Here is a 22,204-nt window from a genome sequence, read left to right on the forward strand (position 1 = left end):
TTTTTTTGAACTAGGCTTTTTTTTTTTTTAAATATGGGCTCATATTCATCAGTCGAAACAATTGAGTACTTTTATTAAAATGACGATGTTTTCTCCACCGTGCCACAACGGGAATTTCCAGGGAGTGCACTACCCGTAGGAGAAGTATTGATCTTCCCCTCTACTTGCATTGCCACTACTCTGTCTACTACCCTGTGTGTTGAATCTCCCCCACCTTTCAGGTGTTCCCACCTCTCCTGATTAAGTGACAGTGTCTAAGGGCATCTTTTCAGCAGACCATCTGGACATACGCCCTTCCCGTGGCTCTCCAGATTTCCCCCTCCCCTTGCTCTTCCATCAGTCAGACACCTCCAAACTATCTGGTTGCTGCGTTGGCCTTCAGGGAGTTAGGAACTTGCTGCCTCTCTGAGAAGGCTGATGAACTCTTGAGGCAACTCCTTAAGTATGTTTCTATCTGTATTTTCCTAGCGCTCTCTCTAAACCGGTTCTCGTACGGATATGCCTTGTGGAAGGTGACCCTCGTTAGATGCAGCTTGCACTTGGCATGTAGTAGAGGAGAGGGTTTTAAAGCTTATTGAGTTGCATCATGTGTAGCTTTTGTTCTTTAGGCAATGAGGAGAAGCCCTCCTGTGCCTGCGTGCAGGCAGTTCCCTGAGGAAAGCAGGTGGGAATTGGTGCCAAGGAGCTGTAACGTCCAGCTGCGGACTTCAGTGGAGAAGTCTGATGTAAGGACACGTGCCACAAGGCCCAGGGGGCCGATCAGAGGAATGGTGGGCTTGGGGAGGTGAGGAGCAAGGATGCCCCTTGAGTGTGTGGCCTCAAGGGACTGCTTTTTCTACCTGCCCATACCTGCTTAGGTGACCCTCTGGATCAATACCTATTTGAGACTGCTGCTATCGCTGCTTCGTAAACTGGAAAATAAAAACAAATGCCTTTAAAATGCAAAACTCCCTTCTCATTATGTCCTCGTTGAAGTCTTCCTCTGTAACTACCAGCCTGAAAGCTCTCCAATTAGCTGCAGGAGTCTTGAGGACTTGAAGAAAGTTACGGGAAGAGACAAGGCACACGAGGGCTCTCTGCCTTGTAATGAGCCCCACGGTGGGTTCGGTGCTGAGCCCGTGGACCCGCAGCGCTGAGGGGACGTTGCACAAACTGCTCAAGGAGTCAGAAAGAAATGCTGACGTGTCTTGCAGCATTAAGGAGCCCCACCGAGGGCCATTACCAAGACGGCCACCCCTTGGACTCGTTAGAGCAGAAGTTTGGAGGTGGCGATGACAGGCAGGCAAAGTGCCGGTGGCTCCGACGCTGCGTGAAGCCTTGGTGTGCTTTATGAAGCCAAATGCCAAGCCCTGACCCCAGCCCCTCACCCTCAGGAGAGAGACCCCGTCCATCACACATGGCTCAGGGCTTTCATGGGATGCGGGGGGGTGTGGTGCCAAGTGAAGGACAACAGTACGACACCTCCCAGCCTCGCCGGGGGGCGCAAGAAGGCAACGTGGCCTCTGTGCCATGGGAACAATGTGTCTCCTCGTAGGCCCTGGTGGCAGAGACATCAGCCATAGCCAAGGGGACAAAGAGCTCAGTTCTGTCAGGGCTTTTTGGCCTTGACGGCACCCTTGGCCATCTCCACCACAGGCTGTCCTACACCGTCCCGTGCCTGCGCCTCTTTCCCTGCAGACTGTAGACACCCAACACACTTCCCCGCCTTGTTCTCACCCTGGCACGTCCCTGCCTTTACTGACATCTCTCCATCCTCACTGGCTGCTCCTTCAAATGCAAAATCATGGGTTAACGCAGACTCCCTCTGAGTGACCTGTTGCGCCAAAGCACCACCTTCCTTCGAGCGACGTTTCTGTCTCCTCACGTCCATCTGGACATTCAAAACTGCAGTTTCACATGGCTTTCCTGTCTCGTGCTCTTTCCCTCTACCAAAAACCACGAGATCATCTCTGACAGTAACAGTCAAGCTTTCTGAAGCTACTATTATTCTTCCCTGAGCTGCCACTTCACCATGCCAATGTGGTCCCCACCTCTCAGCCTTTCCGCACATGGTCCCTAACCCCATCTTGGTAGCCCTCCTATGGGCCCACTCCAGTTCCTCCCCGCTCCTCCAGAAGAGAGAGCCCCACATGAGGACACACTATTCCAGATGTGGCCACACCAGTGCTAAGTCCTGGGGGTGATAACTCCCCTTGCCTGGGTGGCCACGCTCCTCCCGGCGCAGCCCAATGTGCACGTGGCCATATTCATGGTTAGCACCACGGTCCTGTATGGCATCGCTCGTAATGCCCAGGCCCTTCTCCTCCAGGTTGCTCCTCATTCAGTTCAGGTCCAAGCCTGCTTTGATCTACAGGGTTATTTTGTCCCCTAACGTAGAAGATCAGAAGGAGAAGATCCCATCTCCTTGAAATATTCTTGAGGTTTCTGTTGGCGTAATCCCTGAGATTCTCAAGGTGCACTTGGACTGAAGCTCCATTGTGCCTGCTGTTAGTGTGAGCGTGCAGATGCCCCACCTGACTTGGGGTGTCTGGCACAAGGACAAAGCATAAGGAATTTAAAGGACAGGACAGATCATACATTAAAAGAGGAGACACTAGTTAAATGAAATTGCAAGCCAAGGTAGGCATTACCATGGTGACCATCCCAAAAACACCAACTGAAGGGACAAAAGAAGCAAAACCAGAGCCAACAAGGGAAGCTTTAAGAGGGGTGGGCTGTTTGTATGGGAGGGCATGAGGATGATCCAAGGGAAGAACTTGGGAGGGACAAAAGAGGGAAGAAGGAGATAAAAGATGAAGCCAAGGATAAGGTCATGGCTGTGTGGGGGCATCTGCCAAGCAGCCCTTCACCTGAGAAAGACTGACTGGCGTGGACACAAAACTGCTGTTGATCTGACCATACTTAGGTCTGCATTATTTCCATGGCCACGGGAACATGAGTGCTTTCCCGACCATCCTCAGGGAAAATGCCTGTAGTGGATGACAACACTGGAAGGGACCTCAGGAGGTCTCTAGCCCAATCGCCTGCTCACAGCAGGGTCAGCCATCAGGTTGCACCAGCTTGCGCAGGATTTTATTCATTTTTGGCCTGAAAACCTCCAAAGATGGAGATGGCACCAGCTCTCTGGGAAACATTCTTGTTGGTCATTGGCCATCATCCTCCCATCACGTACCGTGGTGAAGAGCTCGACTCCTCCAGTTACCTCCTGAAAGGGGTGGGAAGGCTCTTCTGTGGTCTCCTCAAAGTCACCTTTTCTTCTGACTGGACAAATCCAGCTCGCTCAGCCTCCCTTAGCGAGACAGCTGACCTTACAACTGCACCCCTGAGATCTTTAAGACTCTTCCAATCCTGTTGGCTTCTCTTGGATGTGCAAAGGATGTCACGGTTGTGAGAATGTCGTCATCCTCCTGCCATGGCTTTTTGCCTGTGTCACTCTCCCTTGTCACCTTGATGTCACGCACAGGTGTTGCGGGCTGTGAAGAGGGCGCGATCTGAACAAGTAGCCCTTCACAAATAAACTTGGAACTCAAAATGCTGCAGGCCCAAGAGCCAACATCACACCGTGGGAGGGGCTGGTGCTGCGTTTGCCACACTTGGTGCTAAGCCACGTGCAGAGGAGGAATTCACGTCTACAAGAATCGCACTAACTGCTGTCAGTGGTGGCAGAAACACCAAAGCATCCAGATCAGAAGGGACCTTGGGAAGTCTCTAGACCAACCTTCCACTCACATGAGGAAGAGCACTGAATTCCCACCAAGTTCCTCAGGGCTTCGCCCAACAGTGTCCTGGAAATGTTTTGAAATGGGGGCTTTGTCTAAGATTGTCAGGGGGCTCCAGGGTACCCTCTGAGGAAGGTGAGGGTACCAGATAAGAAGAGACACAGGATTCCTTGACCCTCAACAAGCCGCTAGAAACCTCTGGAAGCTTCTAAAAAACTCCTGCTGCTGCCTTTGATCAAGAGGTGCATTGCTGAGAGGCTGCTGAAGCTATTCCAGCCCTTGGACTGTTATTCCCTGCTGCTCTTCCAAGAAGGCACCAATGACATAGCCAGACTTGGATCTACGGGCCAGCCAGCCTCATCTTGATCCCTAGGAACATGAAGGAGCAGCTAATCCTGGAAACCGTTTCCAGGCACGTGAACAACAAGAAAATCACCAGGCGTAGCCACCATGGATTCCAGAAGGAGACCAACCTGATAAACTTCTACAACAAAATGATTGACCAGGTCCCAGAGACTGAGGGAAGGGCACCTAGTATCCAATTTATGGTTTATTTTTTTTTTCTTTTTATCATATCACAAATCTTTCTCTGGGTATGGGTTTCCTGATAAGAAAACCATTTCCCAGTTCTGGGTGCAATCTACCACAGAGGCACTTATAAGGGAAGGCGATGAGGGCACCTTGCCCATCGAGATCAAAAGGATAATGCAATCCCTGAAAAAGGATTTCCAGTCTCGGTGGCGTTTGCTTACGTTCACTTATGACCTCACCAGCAGTAAAGCCACAGCTTTTGTTGTGACAATACGCAATGCTTCGGTACCCACCATACGCCCAGTCATTGCGCTGGGATTAAGCCACCGTGGAACCGTCCTCTGTCCCTTAGAACATAGAGTACGGGCCCAAGAGCGTGGGAACCAACGGCAAACCATTGATGTTTACGCGTGTGGTGTATGGGACCAATAGGATTTGTTTGTGAAAGTAGCACCATTAAGGCCCAGGAAGGTTGTCTTGACACTGAACAAAACGTTTGTCATTTTGAAATACATCCTGATGAAACCCCTAACACTGTACTTGTAGATATTGGAAAAGGACGTGCTTGTGTAGGAACCCTTTGTGATTATTTATAGACGACGGCTCTGTAGGGACACACAATCAATCAGATATTCGTATTTGTAGTTTTGCTGAAATTATGGAACGTGACTTTAACTATTCAGCTTGTCCTAGTTCCAGTATGGATAGGGTTAATTTTCCCCAGGCTCCGGCAGGGGCACGGGTATTCCATCCCGTGGGAGCCGTGCCCAGTCGGTAGCCAGGGGCTGCCAGAGGAGGGGTTGGGAAGTCACCAGTTGGGAGAGGGCTGGGCTGTCCCCGGTCCGGTGGGTGAGCGGTGGTGATCTGTCAATCAGCAGGGGCACGTTCCACTGTCCGTGTTGTTGTTGTTGTTTTCCTGTTCCCTTTGCTGTCCCGTTAAACCGCCTTTGTCTCAACCCACGAGTTTTGCTTTTTCTTCCAATTCTCCCCCACGGCTGTAGGGGTTTGAGAGAGCAGCTGCGTGGTTCCTTGTTGCCGTCTGAGGCTGAACCACCACAGGCTCCCGTCCCAACCTACCAATTGCTGCCTTTTAACTACGCATTATATCAAGATTAATCGCCTACCACACACACACCTCCAATGGAATGTGTACAAACTGTCTGAGAAAGAGGAAGAACATCCCTGATGGCAAACTCTCCTGGGATGGTCACCAACAGCAACCGGAGCTTTGAATTCAATGTTACATTCAGGAGTAGTTTTCTTAGATTTAACTTTATTGTGCTTATTGCTTGTAGCCATTTCATATATTAAAGTTTGGCGAAAGATGAAACAGATCATGTCAATAATTTGACTAGAATGTGGCAGTGGAGGGAGACAGTCTCACGGTGTGAGGGCTCGGCAGGGAAAACAGCCCCGGCACAACAGCAGGTGGAGGAGCAGAGCCCGGGCTTTGTCCCCGGGAGGTTCCCCAGGACCTTGCTCGCCGAGCAGGGTCAGTGCTCAAAGTGAGAAGAGCCTTGGGTGGGAAAAGCTCCATTGCAGAGGATGCCTTTCACCCACCGCTCCCTGGGTCGCAGGCTCACTGCTTCTGGGTCACTCTGCCCGGGACTGACGCCAAGCAAACCAGGTCGCGCTCACCACGTGGATTCCTGGTTTACTCACAACCTCCGTGCTACTTCCCACAGCTGCAGAAAGTGTGACCCTAGGATATCAGCCAGCGGGCATAAACCTCGCTGGTCATGTTTCCCGTAGCCCTGGTGAGGAGGTCTCTTCACGAGGTGTGCTACGTTCCTCCGTGACGTGTTCTGAGCCTGGAAATATGCTCCCAGACCTGCCTGTTGGCCCTTCTGTGCCCCAGGCCACCCCGGCTTTACATGTTCCCTGTGCCTTCAGATGGAGTGAGAGACCAGGTGCTCTGGGAGGGAAGAGGAGAACATCTTCTCCCGGAGGAGACATACATGAACATAGCAGATAGAGCGGTCCAAGCAAACAGGGCGGTCACTTCTGCACTCCGTGGCAAGCATCTTGCAGGAAAAGCTTCAAAAATTTAACAGAATTCTACGCGGGGACACTACACACCTCTCTTCCCTTGTTACTAGAGGGGTTTAAAGAAAATCTTCATCATAACTTCATGCGTAATACCGCAATTGCCACACAAGCCAAAACTGACGCTACTTGTAACACTAAGTCCTTCCAGTTGAAGGTATTATTGCCATATCCCTGGTTCTGTCCAAAGCCGCCGCCTATACCACCAAAGGGTCCCGGACCCGGTCCAAAGGGGCCACCACTCCCACCGAAGCCACCGCCTATACCACCAAAGGGTCCCGGACCCCGTCCAAAGGGGCCACCACTCCCACCGAAGCCACCATTGGAACAGCCGCTCTCTTCCTGTGAAGAGAGTCAGATTGTCAGCAAGGGCACGGTGCGTGCTGTGGGAGCGGCACAGAGCCAAGAATCAATGGGAGGGACCCAGCTGGGACCCCTTCGCCATTCCTGCCTTCTAGCCACGTCGTGGCACCTGCACCCTCCCACTTCGTACCTTCGATTTACGTTTGCTGGTCTTCGGGTGCTCCTCCCGCCGCTTCTTAGGCTGATCCTCCAGCTTCTTTCTCAGACGAGCCACCTCTTCTTCGGTGCTGTGCAACTTGTCCTGCAGCTTCTGCTTGTCTTCAGCCTCCTGCTTCCACCGGGCATCCCACTCCTGCTGAGCCTTCTCATACTGCTGTTGCACATCTGGGGACGGAGAAAGAGAGGTGTTGCAAAGGCAGGAGCTGAGCCCACAAGCCCCCAAGGAGTACTGTTGTGTGCCCCCCACCAAGCTTGGCCGTCTACAGGCAGTGACATTTCTCCTGCCCACAAGTTACCTTTCAGCTCCTTGTCCTTCTTTTCCAGGGCGAGGTCTATGTTGAGGATGTTCTTGTCCAGAGCCTCTCTGCGTTGGAGGAACTCCTGCAGGACGGCATCAGCCTGTAGGAGCACAGGTAGAAGAGGAGTCAAGGGCAGAAACAGCAGCTGGGGGGAAATGGTTACGTGGGGGAAGGGGATGGGACGTGGAGCCTCTTCCCGGCAGGGGAGCTGCTCTTGTTCCTACCATCACCCCCTTGCCAGGCAGTTCCCCATATTTCTCCAACAGCGCCTGCTGGTCTCCTTCGAACAGCTGGTGACCCCCCGGCACATTGTAGGCACCATCGGTGATTTTTCTGTCCAAGTCCTGGAAGAGGTCCCTGAGCGCGGCCTCGCACTTCTCACGGGACGCCTGCTCGTTGTCCCTGCAGAACTTGTCCTTGATTGCCTCCACCTGGCACTGTCCGGAAAGGGGCAGAGGGAAGCAATCAGCCCAGGCTGAGCTGCGGCCACCGCTCTCACGCCGGGCAAAAATCAAGCCCTGTTGCCATGGAAACTGGGATCGCCAGTCCGTGGGGTAATCGGCCAGGAGGAGACAGGGGAGGAGGCCATTCTGCGCTCAGGAACATCTCTGGACCAAGGTGCCCAGGAGCAGAGAGCACGCCAGGGACCACGGGCTTCACAAAAGACAGGGGCAAGAATTAGTCGGCAGGAGAGGGGAAGCGTGGAAGGCTACAGGCTTCCAGCCAGGGCAGAGACACATCTGGGCTGGGGCAAGAGAGCGGGCAGGGCTGAGCCTCGTCCCCTTTGCAGCACGGCTTTTGAACCTAGGGAGAAGAGGTGGTGCAGCAGGACAACTGACAGCCTGCAGAACGTGAGAGCGGGCCTTGGGACCGAGTCTGCTCTGCACAGGGCACAGCAGTGTCCTCTGGCAGGAGGCAGGAGACCCCCTCCCCCCAGGACCATGCTGTTTCCCCAAAGCTAAGGGGATGGTGGCGTCCCTGGGGGAATCCTGGCTGGGCTGGGGACCACCTACTGTAAGATCTGCCAGGAAAGAGCAGATCTCCTCCTCGAACGCCTGTTTCTGGAACAGCTCCAGCGTCTCCTGCTCGCACTGGGTGTGCAGATCCAGTAGCTCCTGAACCGTCTCCGTCGGCAGCTTCACCCGCCGCTCCATCAGGTCCTGGTACAACGTCACAGCCTCTTTCACTGCCGCTGCATTTACAGTCTTTGCCAGGGCGAGCACCGCGCTCTCCAGGCATGGCACTGCCCCGCTCCGGATGGTCTCCACGTAGCTCTCTGCCAGTTTCCCCAGCACTGCCAAGGAGGACCAAGGATGAGAGATCTGCAGCCTGAACAAAACACCGGCTCCCGCTCGCCGCTGGCTCCTGCCATATCCCTGCTGCCTGCCTGCCACAGCCTTCCTGAACTTCCTTTCCTAACTCTTTCCCACCCCGTCTACAGCATCCAGCGGCTCCAGATCCACAGGCAGGGACAGCAGCCAGCAGAAAACCTCTCCCTTTCCCCACCTCCACCATTTGGCTGGGCATTTGATCCTTCCCCAGAGGCAGAGCCAAGGGATGCTGGCCATCCAACCCTCTGCACAGCAGCACTCACGGGTCCCTGTTATGGTGCGGCCGCAAGGGATGGTCTTAGGCGGAGACTTTTCCCAGATGTGGCTGCAGAATTTCTCCACCTGCTCCCGGAATTCACAATCGATCTCATCGTCCTGAAGCTCCTCCAAGCGAACCAGGTCCCTCCTGTGGGCCGGCTGGTAAAAAACAAAGCACTTGCGATCCCGAAAGAACTGGCAGATGCATTCCCGGGGCTGGTTGTAGCGTTGGGTCTCTGGGCTGCTCCCTGTGGGGTAGGAGCACACGGAGCAAGTTCACCGGGGCTTGGGCTGTTGTTGACTTACACTGAAATGCTGCTGGGGTTGGACGTCTCCAGCAGCACAGCACCATTCCCTTACCAGCCTTTAACTTGAGTGCATTCTCCAAGTATTCGTCCTCAGAGATTTCCTTCCCATCCACCTCCAGCTGCAGTGTGAAGTCCCGGACCGTCCACACAAAAGTCGGGAAGATGGGGGCAACGTTTTCTGAATCCTCCAGTTCATCTTCGCTCTGCTCGGGTGCTGCTTTCAACTTGACCTGCTCAGTCAGCTTCATCACATAGCTAGGGAGCTGGCTAAGGAAACAGGGACCTCAGCTCTGAATGCAGGGGCATCGCCACCCTGCAACCGCTCAGCACTTCACGGGCAAGAGAGGAGACTCTGTGGGGACAGAGATCAGCCGGGAACCGCCGGAAGGAAGAGGGAGAAAACCCCTCAGCCTGGAGGTCCACCACGTGGCACTCCTAAGGACTCAAAGCACAGCACTGGGCACCACCAGAAGGTCCGTTGGCTGTTTGAGGAACTAGGATTTGTCAAGCCCTTGCCCACCACTCAGGGAGAGGAGGGCACCCCTCCTGCTGCTGTCCCACTAAGGATACTGCAGCTGGTCCACGGCTTGCTGGTCAATGGTGCCTTTGCTGTTGTAGATCAGGGTGCTGGAGAGCAGCACGGTCAGCACAAAGATCCACATGTCGTTCTTCATGTCACCCTGGAGGAAGAACCTTTGGCTCTCACCAACAAGACCCCCTAAGTCTTGGGGGCAAAGCCCCACATGCCCAGACCCTCAATGCTCCTTACCGACAGGCCACGGCAAGACCAGGTCTTGTGGAGACCCACCCCCATGCCATCACCACCTCCTTCTCGAGCTGGGCTTATCCTCAGCTCTTAACTCTCAGGGTCCCACACACCTCTAGCAAAGTGCTCCCCGAGCTCCTCTGTCCTGTTCTGCTGCTCTTTCCCAGAAAAGCAGAGGAGTTTGGCACCTTGTCTGCCCCAGCCTCCTTCCCCATGGCCTCTGGCTCTTCCCAGCACGCTGGCTGAAGCCACCACAGGTGGTGGGAACCCCCCCGGCCTCTGGTCACCATGGCTGGTGACAAAGTGCTGGGAATGCGCAAAGGCAGCAGACGCTTCTTCCACACCTTCTCCACATCACCCAGCCCTTCCGTGTCCAGCAGCACCAGAGTGTGTCCAGGCTTGCACGGGTGAGGTACACACCACATCCAGATACCTCTGGTGTGGGACTGCACACCACTGCCCAAGGAGAAACCTGTGGGGAGGTCGCAAGGGTCTCAACAGCGTTCGATACAGGTACGTTGGGCATCTGGGGCCGGGACCTCTCTCACCTTTCCTCTGACAAGCCAGCCTGTTCATGAGGTAGGACTTGCCAGTGCGGTACAGCCCTGTGATGGCCACCACCACCACGGGCTGGGTGATCCCTGACAGCACCTGCAGGGCCTCCTGCTGGACCACCAGCCCCTTCGTCCGCGTGTTCTCAATGAGGCACACAGGCTCCGGCATGTGGATTTCAGATGCCATTGCTGACGGCAAACACAGCCTGGAGAGGAGACTGCAAGACGGGACGGTTAACACGGTGGGGACCTTCCACCTGCCTCCTCTTTTTCCCCATTACAAGCGCTGCTGTGAAGACAACGATGGCCCTTAGACGAGGTGCACAGCCCCTTCCCATTTCCCTCCCAACAGAAACAGCTGCATTTTGGAAAGCCCGGCGGGATGGTGGGAGTGCTCTGCACTATGTCCTGAGCACCACTTTGAAGTTTGCTGAGTGGAGAAATGTGCAAAAATGGGGGTGGGACATAGCGATGGCCTCAGGCAGGGCTCGAGACGAGAGGATCAACTGGAGAGTCACAGCAGCCCCAAGGAAAGGAGAGGTCAGGTGGCGAGGCTGAAGCTGAGGGGAGCACCCCAAGAATTTTTTCATAAATTTCCTATGCCGAACCCCATCAAAGCCCCTCTCACCCCCCGCTGTGCCTCCCACAGGGACATGCCTGCTGCTGGCCCATGCAAGGCACCCATCTCTCCTTTCCTCCCCCCACACGTTCATCACTGATGCCCTGGCGTCCCTGTCCCTTGTTGGGGTCCCTGTCACTTGCTGGGGTCAGCAGGAGCCATTCCACAGCCCCAGCGTCCAGGGCTGCTTGCACGGGGTGGGGAGGAGGCATCAGGGGAAGGGACTCACCGTCGTCTTCGTCGCCTGCCCTGGGCTGCAAGAGCTTTGCTGCAGCCTGGCTCCTGCCCGCCTTTGTCCTGTGCCCTGGGCCTGCACCTCCCCTCCTGTTCCGGGAAAAGAAGTGAGTCAGAGGCGAAAATGAAAGCCATCAGTTCAGAACAAACACTCCGAGCAGGCAAGACAGAGATGGTTTAATAAGTGAAGGAACAACAACGAAAAACAAACAACGCCACAGCAAACCCTCACCTCCTCCCAGCAGCCCGGGCAGTTTCAGAGCTGCACCCACCTTGGGAGACATCCCTCGACCCCCTTCTTCCGCGACCCCACCACTTTTTCCTGCTCAGCATGGCCTTATCTAGTGGGGAAGGGTGGGGAGATACGGGAAGATGTTTCCTGGAGGACCTGTGGATTCCCCATGGAACTTGCGCATGACCCACCGTTGGACGTGCTCAAGGTCCAGTTGGACGGGGCTGTGAACAACCTGATCGAGTGCAAGATGTCCCTGCTCACGGTGTAATAAATAGAATCATGTTTGTTAATCAAATCAGGCTTTCTTAAAGGCTGGTGAAAACTTACACTGTTTCGACTCTTCACATACTTAAATCGCAGGCATCCAGCATGTTATCTGGTGCGCTTTGACACCTCAAGGCCTAAATCACAGGCATCTGGTGTGTTTTAACACTTCAAAGGGAAGAGCTAAGTTGTGAGATAAGCTGAAAAGAGTCTCCCCAAGGACACTGATAAAGATGAGGAGCCTTCAGCCTCACGACCATCAGGAGGCGGGACAAGACCGACCCCCTAGCAACAGGTCGCTCAGACACAGAATATACCAGGATTGACACATATACGGGAACCAGAAGGGTATATAATCAGCTACTTTCGGGAAGTGGGGGTGCGCCGTTGGCGGAGCAAAGACTCCCCGGCCGCCCAGCGCTGTTTTGCTTGCTGCCGCTTGCTTAATAAACTAATTTGATTAATTGGACTGGTTCCTGTCAATTATTAGGCCTCAATCTATAACAACGGCGGGGGTTCGGACTAGATGATTTTTGAAGGTCCTGGCCATGTCCTCACCCAACCTCTTGCCCACCCCCAGACCACTCACTGGTGGGGTGGTGTGAGCAGCAGAAAAGGCCCTTACTCTGTGTAAGCGCCGCTCAGCAATAGAGAAAACACCCCCGTGTTATCAACGCTGCTTTCAGCACAGTCCAAAGCACAGCCACATGCAGACTACAAGGAAGAAAATCAACTCCATCCCAGCCAAGACCAGCACAGGGTGAACAAGAAGTTGGGAGGGGACACAGCTGGGACACCTGACCTCCACCCGACTGTTCTGCTCTCCTGGAACACACAGCTTTTGCTTTGCCTATTTTCATCTTAACCTAGGGGTTGTCTCACTGCTGACTCTCTCCCCCATCCCACGAGTTTGCGAGTGAGCGAGGGGCTGTGTGGGGCTTAGTTGCCACCTGGGGTTAAACCACCACCAGCCAACGCCATCACCAGCCCCTCCCAGGCTCCAGTCAACCCCATGGACATGGAGGCAGCAAAAGGGCTCAGCCCATGCACAGGCCCAGAACCTGCCCCACTACAACCTCCCGGATGCCCTGGGACTCGCTCCGGCAATGGCGAGCTCCACGGACACTGCCCACTCCTGGGCTTTGACTCCTCTCTGAGGACCTCACAAGCCCTGCCCTCTTCCAGCAACATCAAGGGGATTGACACTGGGGGACAAGAGGCTGCCCCTCCTGTCACGGGCACAGCGGGGAGGAGAGGAGAGCTTAGGGCACAGGGTGCGAGCCTGGGCGAGTCCTAACTTGCATGCAAAGCCATGGGGGGATGAACGCCTGCTCCCAGACACCCATTCCCCTTGCTCCATCCCAGAGGCTGAGCAGACCTTTGGACCTCGTCCTCCTCCCACCCGCTGGCGTCCCCCTCACTTGCTGGCGTCCCCCTCACTTGCTGGGGTCCCTGTCCCTTGTTGGGGTCCCTGTAACTTGCTGGGGTCAGCAGGAGCCATTCCACAGCCCCAGCGTCCAGGGCTGCTTGCACGGGGTGGGGAGGAGGCATCAGGGGAAGGGACTCACCGTTGTCTTGTCGCCTGCCCTGGGCTGCAAGAGCTTTGCTGCAGCCTGGCTCCTGCCCGCCTTTGTCCTGTGCCCTGGGCCTGCACCTCCCCTCCTATTCCTGGAAAGGAAGTGAGTCAGAGGCGAAAGTGAAAGCCATCAGTTCAGAACAAACACTCCGAGCAGGCAAGACAGAGATGGTTTAATAAGTGAAGGAACAATAACGAAAACCAAACAATGCAACGGAAAACCCTCACCTCCTCCCAGCTGCCCGGGCCGTTTCAGAGCTGCACCCACCTTGGGAGACATCCCCCGACCCCCTTCAGCTTGTCCTAGTTCCAGTATGGATAGGGTTAATTTTCCCCAGGCTCCGGCAGGGGCACGGGTATTCCATCTCCTGGGAGCCCGCCCAGTCGGTAGCCAGGGGCTGCCAGAGGAGGGGTTGGGAAGTCACCAGTTGGGAGAGGGCTGGGCTGTCCCCGGTCCAGTGGGTGAGCGGTGGTGCCGTCAACTGTCAATCAGCAGGGGCACGTTCCACTGTCCGTGTTGTTGTTGTTGTTTTCCTGTTCCCTTTGCTGTCCCGTTAAACCGCCTTTGTCTCAACCCACGAGTTTTGCTTTTTCTTCCAATTCTCCCCCACGGCTGTAGGGGTTCGAGAGAGCAGCCGCGTGGTTCCTTGTTGCCGTCTGAGGCTGAACCACCACAGGCTCCCATCCCAACCTACCAATTGCTGCCTTTTAACTACGCATTATATCAAGATTAATCGCCTACCACACACACACCTCCAATGGAATGTGTACAAACTGTCTGAGAAAGAGGAAGAACATCCCTGATGGCAAACTCTCCTGGGATGGTCACCAACAGGAACCGAAGCTTTGAATTCAATGTTACATTCAGGAGTAGTTTTCTTAGATTTAACTTTATTGTGCTTATTGCTTGTAGCCATTTTATATATTAAAGTTTGGCGAAAGATGAAACAGATCATGTCAATAATTTGACTAGAATGTGGCAGTGGAGGGAGACAGTCTCACGGTGTGAGGGCTCGGCAGGGAAAACAGCCCCGGCACAACAGCAGGTGGAGGAGCAGAGCCCGGGCTTTGTCCCCGGGAGGTTCCCCAGGACCTTGCTCGCCGAGCAGGGTCAGTGCTCAAAGTGAGAAGAGCCTTGGGTGGGAAAAGCTCCATTGCAGAGGATGCCTTTCACCCACTGCTCCCTGGGTCGCGGGCTCACTGCTTCTGGGTCACTCTGCCCGGGACTGACGCCAAGCAAACCAGGTCGCGCTCACCACGTGGATTCCTGGTTTACTCACAACCTCCGTGCTACTTCCCGCAGCTGCAGAAAGTGCGACCCTAGGATATCAGCCAGCGGGCATAAACCTCGCTGGTCATGTTTCCCGTAGCCCTGGTGAGGAGGTCTCTACACGAGGTGTGCTACGTTCCTCCGTGACGTGTTCTGAGACGGGCAAAATGCTCCCAGACCTGTCTGTTGGCCTTTCTGTGCCCCAAGCCACCCCGGCTTTAGATGTTCCCTGTGCCTTCAGATGGAGTGAGAGATCAGGTGCTCTGGGAGGGAAGAGGAGAACATCTTCTCCCGGAGGAGACATACATGAACATAGCAGATAGAGCGGTCCAAGCAAACAGGGCGGTCACTTCTGCACTCCGTGGCAAGCATCTTGCAGGAAAAGCTTCAAAAATTTAACAGAATTCTACGCGGGGACACTACACACCTCTCTTCCCTTGTTACTAGAGGGGTTTAAAGAAAATCTTCATCATAACTTCATGCGTAATACCGCAATTGCCACACAAGCCAAAAGTGACGCTACTGGTAACACTAACTCCTTCCAGTTGAAAGTATTATTGCCATATCCCTGGTTCTGTCCAAAGCCGCCGCCTATACCACCAAAGGGTCCCAGACCCGGTCCAAAGGGGCCACCACTCCCACCGAAGCCACCGCCTATACCACCAAAGGGTCCCGGACCCCGTCCAAAGGGGCCACCACTCCCACCGAAGCCACCATTGGAACAGCCGCTCTCTTCCTGTGAAGAGAGTCAGATTGTCAGCAAGGGTACGGTGTGTGCTGTGGGAGCGGCACAGAGCCAAGAATCAATGGGAGGGACCCAGCTGGGACCCCTTCGCCATTCCTGCCTGCTAGCCACGTCGTGGCACCTGCACCCTCCCACTTCGTACCTTCGATTTACGTTTGCTGGTCTTCGGGTGCTCCTCCCGCCGCTTCTTAGGCTGATCCTCCAGCTTCTTTCTCAGACGAGCCACCTCTTCTTCGGTGCTGTGCAACTTGTCCTGCAACTTCTGCTTGTCTTCAGCCTCCTGCTTCCACCGGGCATCCCACTCCTGCTGAGCCTTCTCATACTGCTGTTGCACATCTGGGGACGGAGAAAGAGAGGTGTTGCAAAGGCAGGAGCTGAGCCCACAAGCCCCCAAGGAGTACTGTTGTGTGCCCCCCACCAAGCTTGGCCGTCTACAGGCAGTGACATTTCTCCTGCCCACAAGTTACCTTTCAGCTCCTTGTCCTTCTTTTCCAGGGCGAGGTCTATGTTGAGGATGTTCTTGTCCAGAGCCTCTCTGCGTTGGAGGAACTCCTGCAGGACGGCATCAGCCTGTAGGAGCACAGGTAGAAGAGGAGTCAAGGGCAGAAACAGCAGCTGGGGGGAAATGGTTACGTGGGGGAAGGGGATGGGACGTGGAGCCTCTTCCCGGCAGGGGAGCTGCTCTTGTTCCTACCATCACCCCCTTGCCAGGCAGTTCCCCATATTTCTCCAACAGCGCCTGCTGGTCTCCTTCGAACAGCTGGTGACCCCCCGGCACATTGTAGACACCATCGGTGATTTTTCTGTCCAAGTCCTGGAAGAGGTCCCTGAGCGCGGCCTCGCACTTCTCACGGGACGCCTGCTCGTTGTCCCTGCAGAACTTGTCCTTGATTGCCTCCACCTGGCACTGTCCGGAAAGGGGCAGAGGGAAGCAATCAGCCCAGGCTGAGCTGCGGCCACCGCTCTCACGCCGGGCAAAAATCAAGCCCTGTTGCCATGGAAACTGGGATCGCCAGTCCGTGGGGTAATCGGCCAGGAGGAGACAGGGGAGGAGGCCATTCTGCGCTCAGGAACATCTCTGGACCAAGGTGCCCAGGAGCAGAGAGCACGCCAGGGACCACGGGCTTCACAAAAGACAGGGGCAAGAATTAGTCGGCAGGAGAGGGGAAGCGTGGAAGGCTACAGGCTTCCAGCCAGGGCAGAGACACATCTGGGCTGGGGCAAGAGAGCGGGCAGGGCTGAGCCTCGTCCCCTTTGCAGCACGGCTTTTGAACCTAGGGAGAAGAGGTGGTGCAGCAGGACAACTGACAGCCTGCAGAACGTGAGAGCGGGCCTTGGGACCGAGTCTGCTCTGCAGAGGGCACAGCAGTGTCCTCTGGCAGGAGGCAGGAGACCCCCTCCCCCCAGGACCATGCTATTTCCCCAAAGCTAAGGGGATGGTGGCGTCCCTGGGGGAATCCTGGCTGGGCTGGGGACCACCTACTGTAAGATCTGCCAGGAAAGAGCAGATCTCCTCCTCGAACGCCTGTTTCTGGAACAGCTCCAGCGTCTCCTGCTCGCACTGGGTGTGCAGATCCAGTAGCTCCTGAACCGTCTCCGTCGGCAGCTTCACCCGCCGCTCCATCAGGTCCTGGTACAACGTCACAGCCTCTTTCACTGCCGCTGCATTTACAGTCTTTGCCAGGGCGAGCACCGCGCTCTCCAGGCATGGCACTGCCCCGCTCCGGATGGTCTCCACGTAGCTCTCTGCCAGTTTCCCCAGCACTGCCAAGGAGGACCAAGGATGAGAGATCTGCAGCCTGAACAAAACACCGGCTCCCGCTCGCCGCTGGCTCCTGCCATATCCCTGCTGCCTGCCTGCCACAGCCTTCCTGAACTTCCTTTCCTAACTCTTTCCCACCCCGTCTACAGCATCCAGCGGCTCCAGATCCACAGGCAGGGACAGCAGCCAGCAGAAAACCTCTCCCTTTCCCCACCTCCACCATTTGGCTGGGCATTTGATCCTTCCCCAGAGGCAGAGCCAAGAGGTGCTGGCCATCCAACCCTCTGCACAGCAGCACTCACGGGTCCCTGTTATGGTGCGGCCGCAAGGGATGGTCTTAGGCGGAGACTTTTCCCAGATGTGGCTGCAGAATTTCTCCACCTGCTGCTGGAATTCACAATCGATCTCATCGTCCGGAAGCTCCTCCAAGCGAACCAGGTCCCTCCTGTGGGCCGGCTGGTAAAAAACAAAGCACTTGCGATCCCGAAAGAACTGGCAGATGCATTCCCGGGGCTGGTTGTAGCGTTGGGTCTCTGGGCTGCTCCCTGTGGGGTAGGAGCACACGGAGCAAGTTCACCGGGGCTTGGGCTGTTGTTGACTTACACTGAAATGCTGCTGGGGTTGGACGTCTCCAGCAGCACAGCACCATTCCCTTACCAGCCTTTAACTTGAGTGCATTCTCCAAGTATTCGTCCTCAGAGATTTCCTTCCCATCCACCTCCAGCTGCAGTGTGAAGTCCCGGACCGTCCACACAAAAGTCGGGAAGATGGGGGCAACGTTTTCTGAATCCTCCAGTTCATCTTCGCTCTGCTCGGGTGCTGCTTTCAACTTGACCTGCTCAGTCAGCTTCATCACATAGCTAGGGAGCTGGCTAAGGAAACAGGGACCTCAGCTCTGAATGCAGGGGCATCACCACCCTGCAACCGCTCAGCACTTCACGGGCAAGAGAGGAGACTCTGTGGGGACAGAGATCAGCCGGGAACCGCCGGAAGGAAGAGGGAGAAAACCCCTCAGCCTGGAGGTCCACCACGTGGCACTCCTAAGGACTCAAAGCACAGCACTGGGCACCACCAGAAGGTCCGTTGGCTGTTTGAGGAACTAGGATTTGTCAAGCCCTTGCCCACCACTCAGGGAGAGGAGGGCACCCCTCCTGCTGCTGTCCCACTAAGGATACTGCAGCTGGTCCACGGCTTGCTGGTCAATGGTGCCTTTGCTGTTGTAGATCAGGGTGCTGGAGAGCAGCACGGTCAGCACAAAGATCCACATGTCGTTCTTCATGTCACCCTGGAGGAAGTACCCTTGGCTGTTACCAACAAGACCCCCTAAGTCTTGGGGGCAAAGCCCCACATGCCCAGACCCTCAATGCTCCTTACCGACAGGCCACGGCAAGACCAGGTCTTGGAGTGACCCACCCCCATGCCATCACCACCTCCTTCTCGAGCTGGGCTTATCCTCAGCTCTTAACTCTCAGGGTCCCACACACCTCTAGCAAAGTGCTCCCTGAGCTCCTCTGTCCTGTTCTGCTGCTCTTTCCCAGAAAAGCAGAGGAGTTTGGCACCTTGCCTGCCCCAGCCTCCTTCCCCATGGCCTCTGGCTCTTCCCAGCACGCTGGCTGAAGCCACCACAGGTGGTGGGAACCCCCCCGGCCTCTGGTCACCATGGCTGGTGACAAAGTGCTGGGAATGCGCAAAGGCAGCAGACGCTTCTTCCACACCTTCTCCACATCACCCAGCCCTTCCGTGTCCAGCAGCACCAGAGTGTGTCCAGGCTTGCACGGGTGAGGTACACACCACATCCAGATACCCCTGGTGTGGGACTGCACACCACTGCCCAAGGAGAAACCTGTGGGGAGGTCGCAAGGGTCTCAACAGCATTCGATACAGGTACGTTGGGCATCCGGGGCCGGGACCTCTCTCACCTTTCCTCTGACAAGCCAGCCTGTTCATGAGGTAGGACTTGCCAGTGCGGTACAGCCCTGTGATGGCCACCACCACCACGGGCTGGGTGATCCCTGACAGCACCTGCAGGGCCTCCTGCTGGACCACCAGCCCCTTCGTCCGCGTGTTCTCAATGAGGCACACGGGCTCCGGCACGTGGATTTCAGATGCCATTGCTGACGGCAAACACAGCCTGGAGAGGAGACTACAAGATGGGACGGTTAACACGGTGGGGACCTTCCACCTGCCTCCTCTTTTTCCCCATTGCAAGCGCTGCTGTGAAGACAACGATGGCCCTTAGACGAGGTGCACAGCCCCTTCCCATTTCCCTCCCAACAGAAACAGCTGCATTTTGGAAAGCCCGGCGGGATGGTGGGAGTGCTCTGCACTATGTCCTAAGCACCGCTTTGAAGTTTGCTGAGTGGAGAAATGTGCAAAAATGGGGGTGGGACATAGCGATGGCCTCAGGCAGGGCTCGAGACGAGAGGATCAACTGGAGAGTCACAGCAGCCCCAAGGAAAGGAGAGGTCAGGTGGCGAGGCTGAAGCTGAGGGGAGCACCCCAAGAATTTTTTCATTAATTTCTTATGCCGAACCCCATCAAAGCCCCTCTCACCCCCCGCTGTGCCTCCCACAGGGACATGCCTGCTGCTGGCCCATGCAAGGCACCCATCTCTCCTTTCCTCCTCCCACACGTTCATCACTGATGCCCTGGCGTCCCTGTCCCTTGTTGGGGTCCCTGTCACTTGCTGGGGTCAGCAGGAGCCATTCCGCAGCCCCAGAGTCCAGGGCTGCTTGCACCGGGTGGGGAGGAGGCATCAGGGGAAGGGACTCACCGTCGTCTTGTCGCCTGCCCTGGGCTGCAAGAGCTTTGCTGCAGCCTGGCTCCTGCCCGCCTTTGTCCTGTGCCCTGGGCCTGCACCTCCCCTCCTGTTCCGGGAAATGAAATGAGTCAGAGGCGAAAATGAAAGCCATCAGCTCAGAACAAACACTCCGAGCAGGCAAGACAGAGATGGTTTAATAAGTGAAGGAACAACGACGAAAAACAAACAACGCCACAGCAAACCCTCACCTCCTCCCAGCTGCCCGGGCCGTTTCAGAGCTGCACCCACCTTGGGAGACATCCCCCGACCCCCTTCTTCCTCGACCCCACCGCTTTTTCCTGCTGAGCGTGGCCTTATCTAGTGGGGAAGGGTGGGGAGATATGGGAAGAGGTTTCCCGGAGGAGCTGTGGATTCCCCATGGATCTTGCGCATGACCCACCGTTGGAAGTGCTCAAGGTCCGGTTGGAAGGGGCTGTGAACAACCTGATCGAGTGCAAGATGTCCCTGCTCACGGCGGGGAGTTCAGACTAGATGATTTTTGAAGGTCCTGGCCATGTCCTCACCCAACCTCTTGCCCACCCCCAGACCACTCACTGGTGGGGTGGTGTGAGCAGCAGAAAAGGCCCTTACTCTGTGTAAGCGCCGCTCAGCAATAGAGAAAACACCCCCGTGTTATCAACGCTGCTTTCAGCACAGTCCAAAGCACAGCCACATGCAGACTACAAGGAAGAAAATCAACTCCATCCCAGCCAAGACCAGCACAGGGTGAACAAGAAGTTGGGAGGGGACACAGCTGGGACACCTGACCTCCACCCGACTGTTCTGCTCTCCTGGCACACACAGCTTTTGCTTTGCCTATTTTCATCTTAACCTAGGAGTTGTCTCACTGCTGACTCTCTCCCCCATCCCACGAGTTTGCGAGTGAGCGAGGGGCTGCGTGGGGCTTAGTTGCCACCTGGGGTTAAACCACCACCAGCCAACGCCATCACCAGCCCCTCCCAGGCTCCAGTCAACCCCATGGACATGGAGGCAGCAAAAGGGCTCAGCCCATGCACAGACCCAGAACCTGCCCCACTACAACCTCCCGGACGCCCTGGGACTCGCTCCGGCAATGGCGAGCTCCACGGACAATGCCCACTCCTGGGCTTTGACTCCTCTCTGAGGACCTCACAAGCCCTGCCCTCTTCCAGCAACATCAAGGGGATTGACACTGGGGGACAAGAGGCTGCCCCTCCTGTCACGGGCACAGCGGGGAGGAGAGGAGAGCTTAGGGCACAGGGTGCGAGCCTGGGCGAGTCCTAACTTGCATGCAAAGCCATGGGGGGATGAACGCCTGCTCCCAGACACCCATTCCCCTTGCTCCATCCCAGAGCCTGAGCAGATCCTTGGACCTCGTCCCCCTCCTACCCGCTGGCATCCCACTCACTTGCTGGGGTCCCTGTCCCTTGCTGGGGTCAGCAGGAGCCATTCCGCAGCCCCAGCGTCCAGGGCTGCTTGCACGGGGTGGGGAGGAGGCATCATGGGAAGGGACTCACCGTCGTCTTCGTCGCCTGCCCTGGGCTGCAAGAGCTTTGCTGCAGCCTGGCTCCTGCCCGCCTTTGTCCTGTGCCCTGGGCCTGCACCTCCCCTCCTGTTCCCGGAAAGGAAGTGAGTCAGAGGCGAAAGTGAAAGCCATCAGTTCAGAACAAACACTCCGAGCAGGCAAGACAGAGATGGTTTAATAAGTGAAGGAACAACAACGAAAAACAAACAATGCAACGGAAAACCCTCACCTCCTCCCAGCTGCCCGGGCCGTTTCAGAGCTGCACCCACCTTGGGAGACATCCCCCGACCCCCTTCAGCTTGTCCTAGTTCCAGTATGGATAGGGTTAATTTTCCCCAGGCTCCGGCAGGGGCACGGGTATTCCATCTCCTGGGAGCCCGCCCAGTCGGTAGCCAGGGGCTGCCAGAGGAGGGGTTGGGAAGTCACCAGTTGGGAGAGGGCTGGGCTGTCCCCGGTCCGGTGGGTGAGCGGTGGTGCCGTCAACTGTCAATCAGCAGGGGCACGTTCCACTGTCCGTGTTGTTGTTGTTGTTTTCCTGTTCCCTTTGCTGTCCCGTTAAACCGCCTTTGTCTCAACCCACGAGTTTTGCTTTTTCTTCCAATTCTCCCCCACGGCTGTAGGGGTTTGAGAGAGCAGCTGCGTGGTTCCTTGTTGCCGTCTGAGGCTGAACCACCACAGGCTCCCGTCCCAACCTACCAATTGCTGCCTTTTAACTACGCATTATATCAAGATTAATCGCCTACCACACACACACCTCCAATGGAATGTGTACAAACTGTCTGAGAAAGAGGAAGAACATCCCTGATGGCAAACTCTCCTGGGATGGTCACCAACAGCAACCGAAGCTTTGAATTCAATGTT

The 22,204-nt window shown here is 55.8% G+C and overlaps 2 protein-coding genes across 6 annotated transcripts; both read right to left on the reverse strand.

Annotated features, from left to right (window-relative positions):
* Nucleotides 1-5,133: 5,133 nt before the first annotated feature.
* LOC134509595 (guanylate-binding protein 1-like) lies at nt 5,134-21,424 on the reverse strand. Of its 3 annotated transcripts, XM_063322165.1 has the most exons (13): nt 21,336-21,424; nt 13,255-13,354; nt 11,183-11,277; nt 10,329-10,552; nt 10,125-10,252; nt 9,585-9,694; nt 9,067-9,269; nt 8,712-8,954; nt 8,131-8,411; nt 7,342-7,554; nt 7,115-7,217; nt 6,790-6,983; nt 5,134-6,638 (listed from the first exon to the last, which is right to left on the reverse strand). In XM_063322165.1, exons 4-13 carry the CDS (start codon nt 10,519-10,521, stop codon nt 6,372-6,374), a joined length of 1,935 nt encoding a protein of 644 aa, XP_063178235.1. In that variant the 5' UTR covers nt 10,522-10,552; nt 11,183-11,277; nt 13,255-13,354; nt 21,336-21,424; the 3' UTR covers nt 5,134-6,371. The 3 variants fall into 3 exon arrangements, with proteins under 3 accessions (XP_063178235.1, XP_063178236.1, XP_063178237.1); XM_063322166.1 differs by lacking the exon at nt 11,183-11,277; XM_063322167.1 differs by lacking the exons at nt 10,125-10,252; nt 11,183-11,277; nt 13,255-13,354; nt 21,336-21,424 and having other exon boundaries at nt 10,329-10,463.
* LOC134509591 (guanylate-binding protein 1-like) lies at nt 13,743-22,075 on the reverse strand. 3 transcript variants are annotated; one of them, XM_063322155.1, is made up of 12 exons: nt 21,573-22,075; nt 21,336-21,430; nt 18,959-19,250; nt 18,755-18,882; nt 18,215-18,324; nt 17,697-17,899; nt 17,342-17,584; nt 16,761-17,041; nt 15,972-16,184; nt 15,745-15,847; nt 15,420-15,613; nt 13,743-15,268 (listed from the first exon to the last, which is right to left on the reverse strand). In XM_063322155.1, the coding sequence occupies exons 1-12, from the start codon at nt 21,622-21,624 to the stop codon at nt 15,002-15,004; spliced, it is 2,181 nt and encodes a 726-aa protein (XP_063178225.1). In that variant the 5' UTR covers nt 21,625-22,075; the 3' UTR covers nt 13,743-15,001. The 3 variants fall into 3 exon arrangements, with proteins under 3 accessions (XP_063178225.1, XP_063178227.1, XP_063178226.1); XM_063322157.1 differs by lacking the exon at nt 21,573-22,075 and adding an exon at nt 19,813-19,906 and having other exon boundaries at nt 13,750-15,268; nt 18,959-19,182; nt 21,336-21,427; XM_063322156.1 differs by lacking the exon at nt 21,573-22,075 and having other exon boundaries at nt 13,750-15,268; nt 18,959-19,182; nt 21,336-21,426.
* Nucleotides 22,076-22,204: the final 129 nt, after the last annotated feature.

This window comes from Chroicocephalus ridibundus, unplaced genomic scaffold, assembly GCF_963924245.1.
Source record: "Chroicocephalus ridibundus unplaced genomic scaffold, bChrRid1.1 SCAFFOLD_92, whole genome shotgun sequence".
NCBI classification, from domain to species: domain Eukaryota; kingdom Metazoa; phylum Chordata; class Aves; order Charadriiformes; family Laridae; genus Chroicocephalus; species Chroicocephalus ridibundus.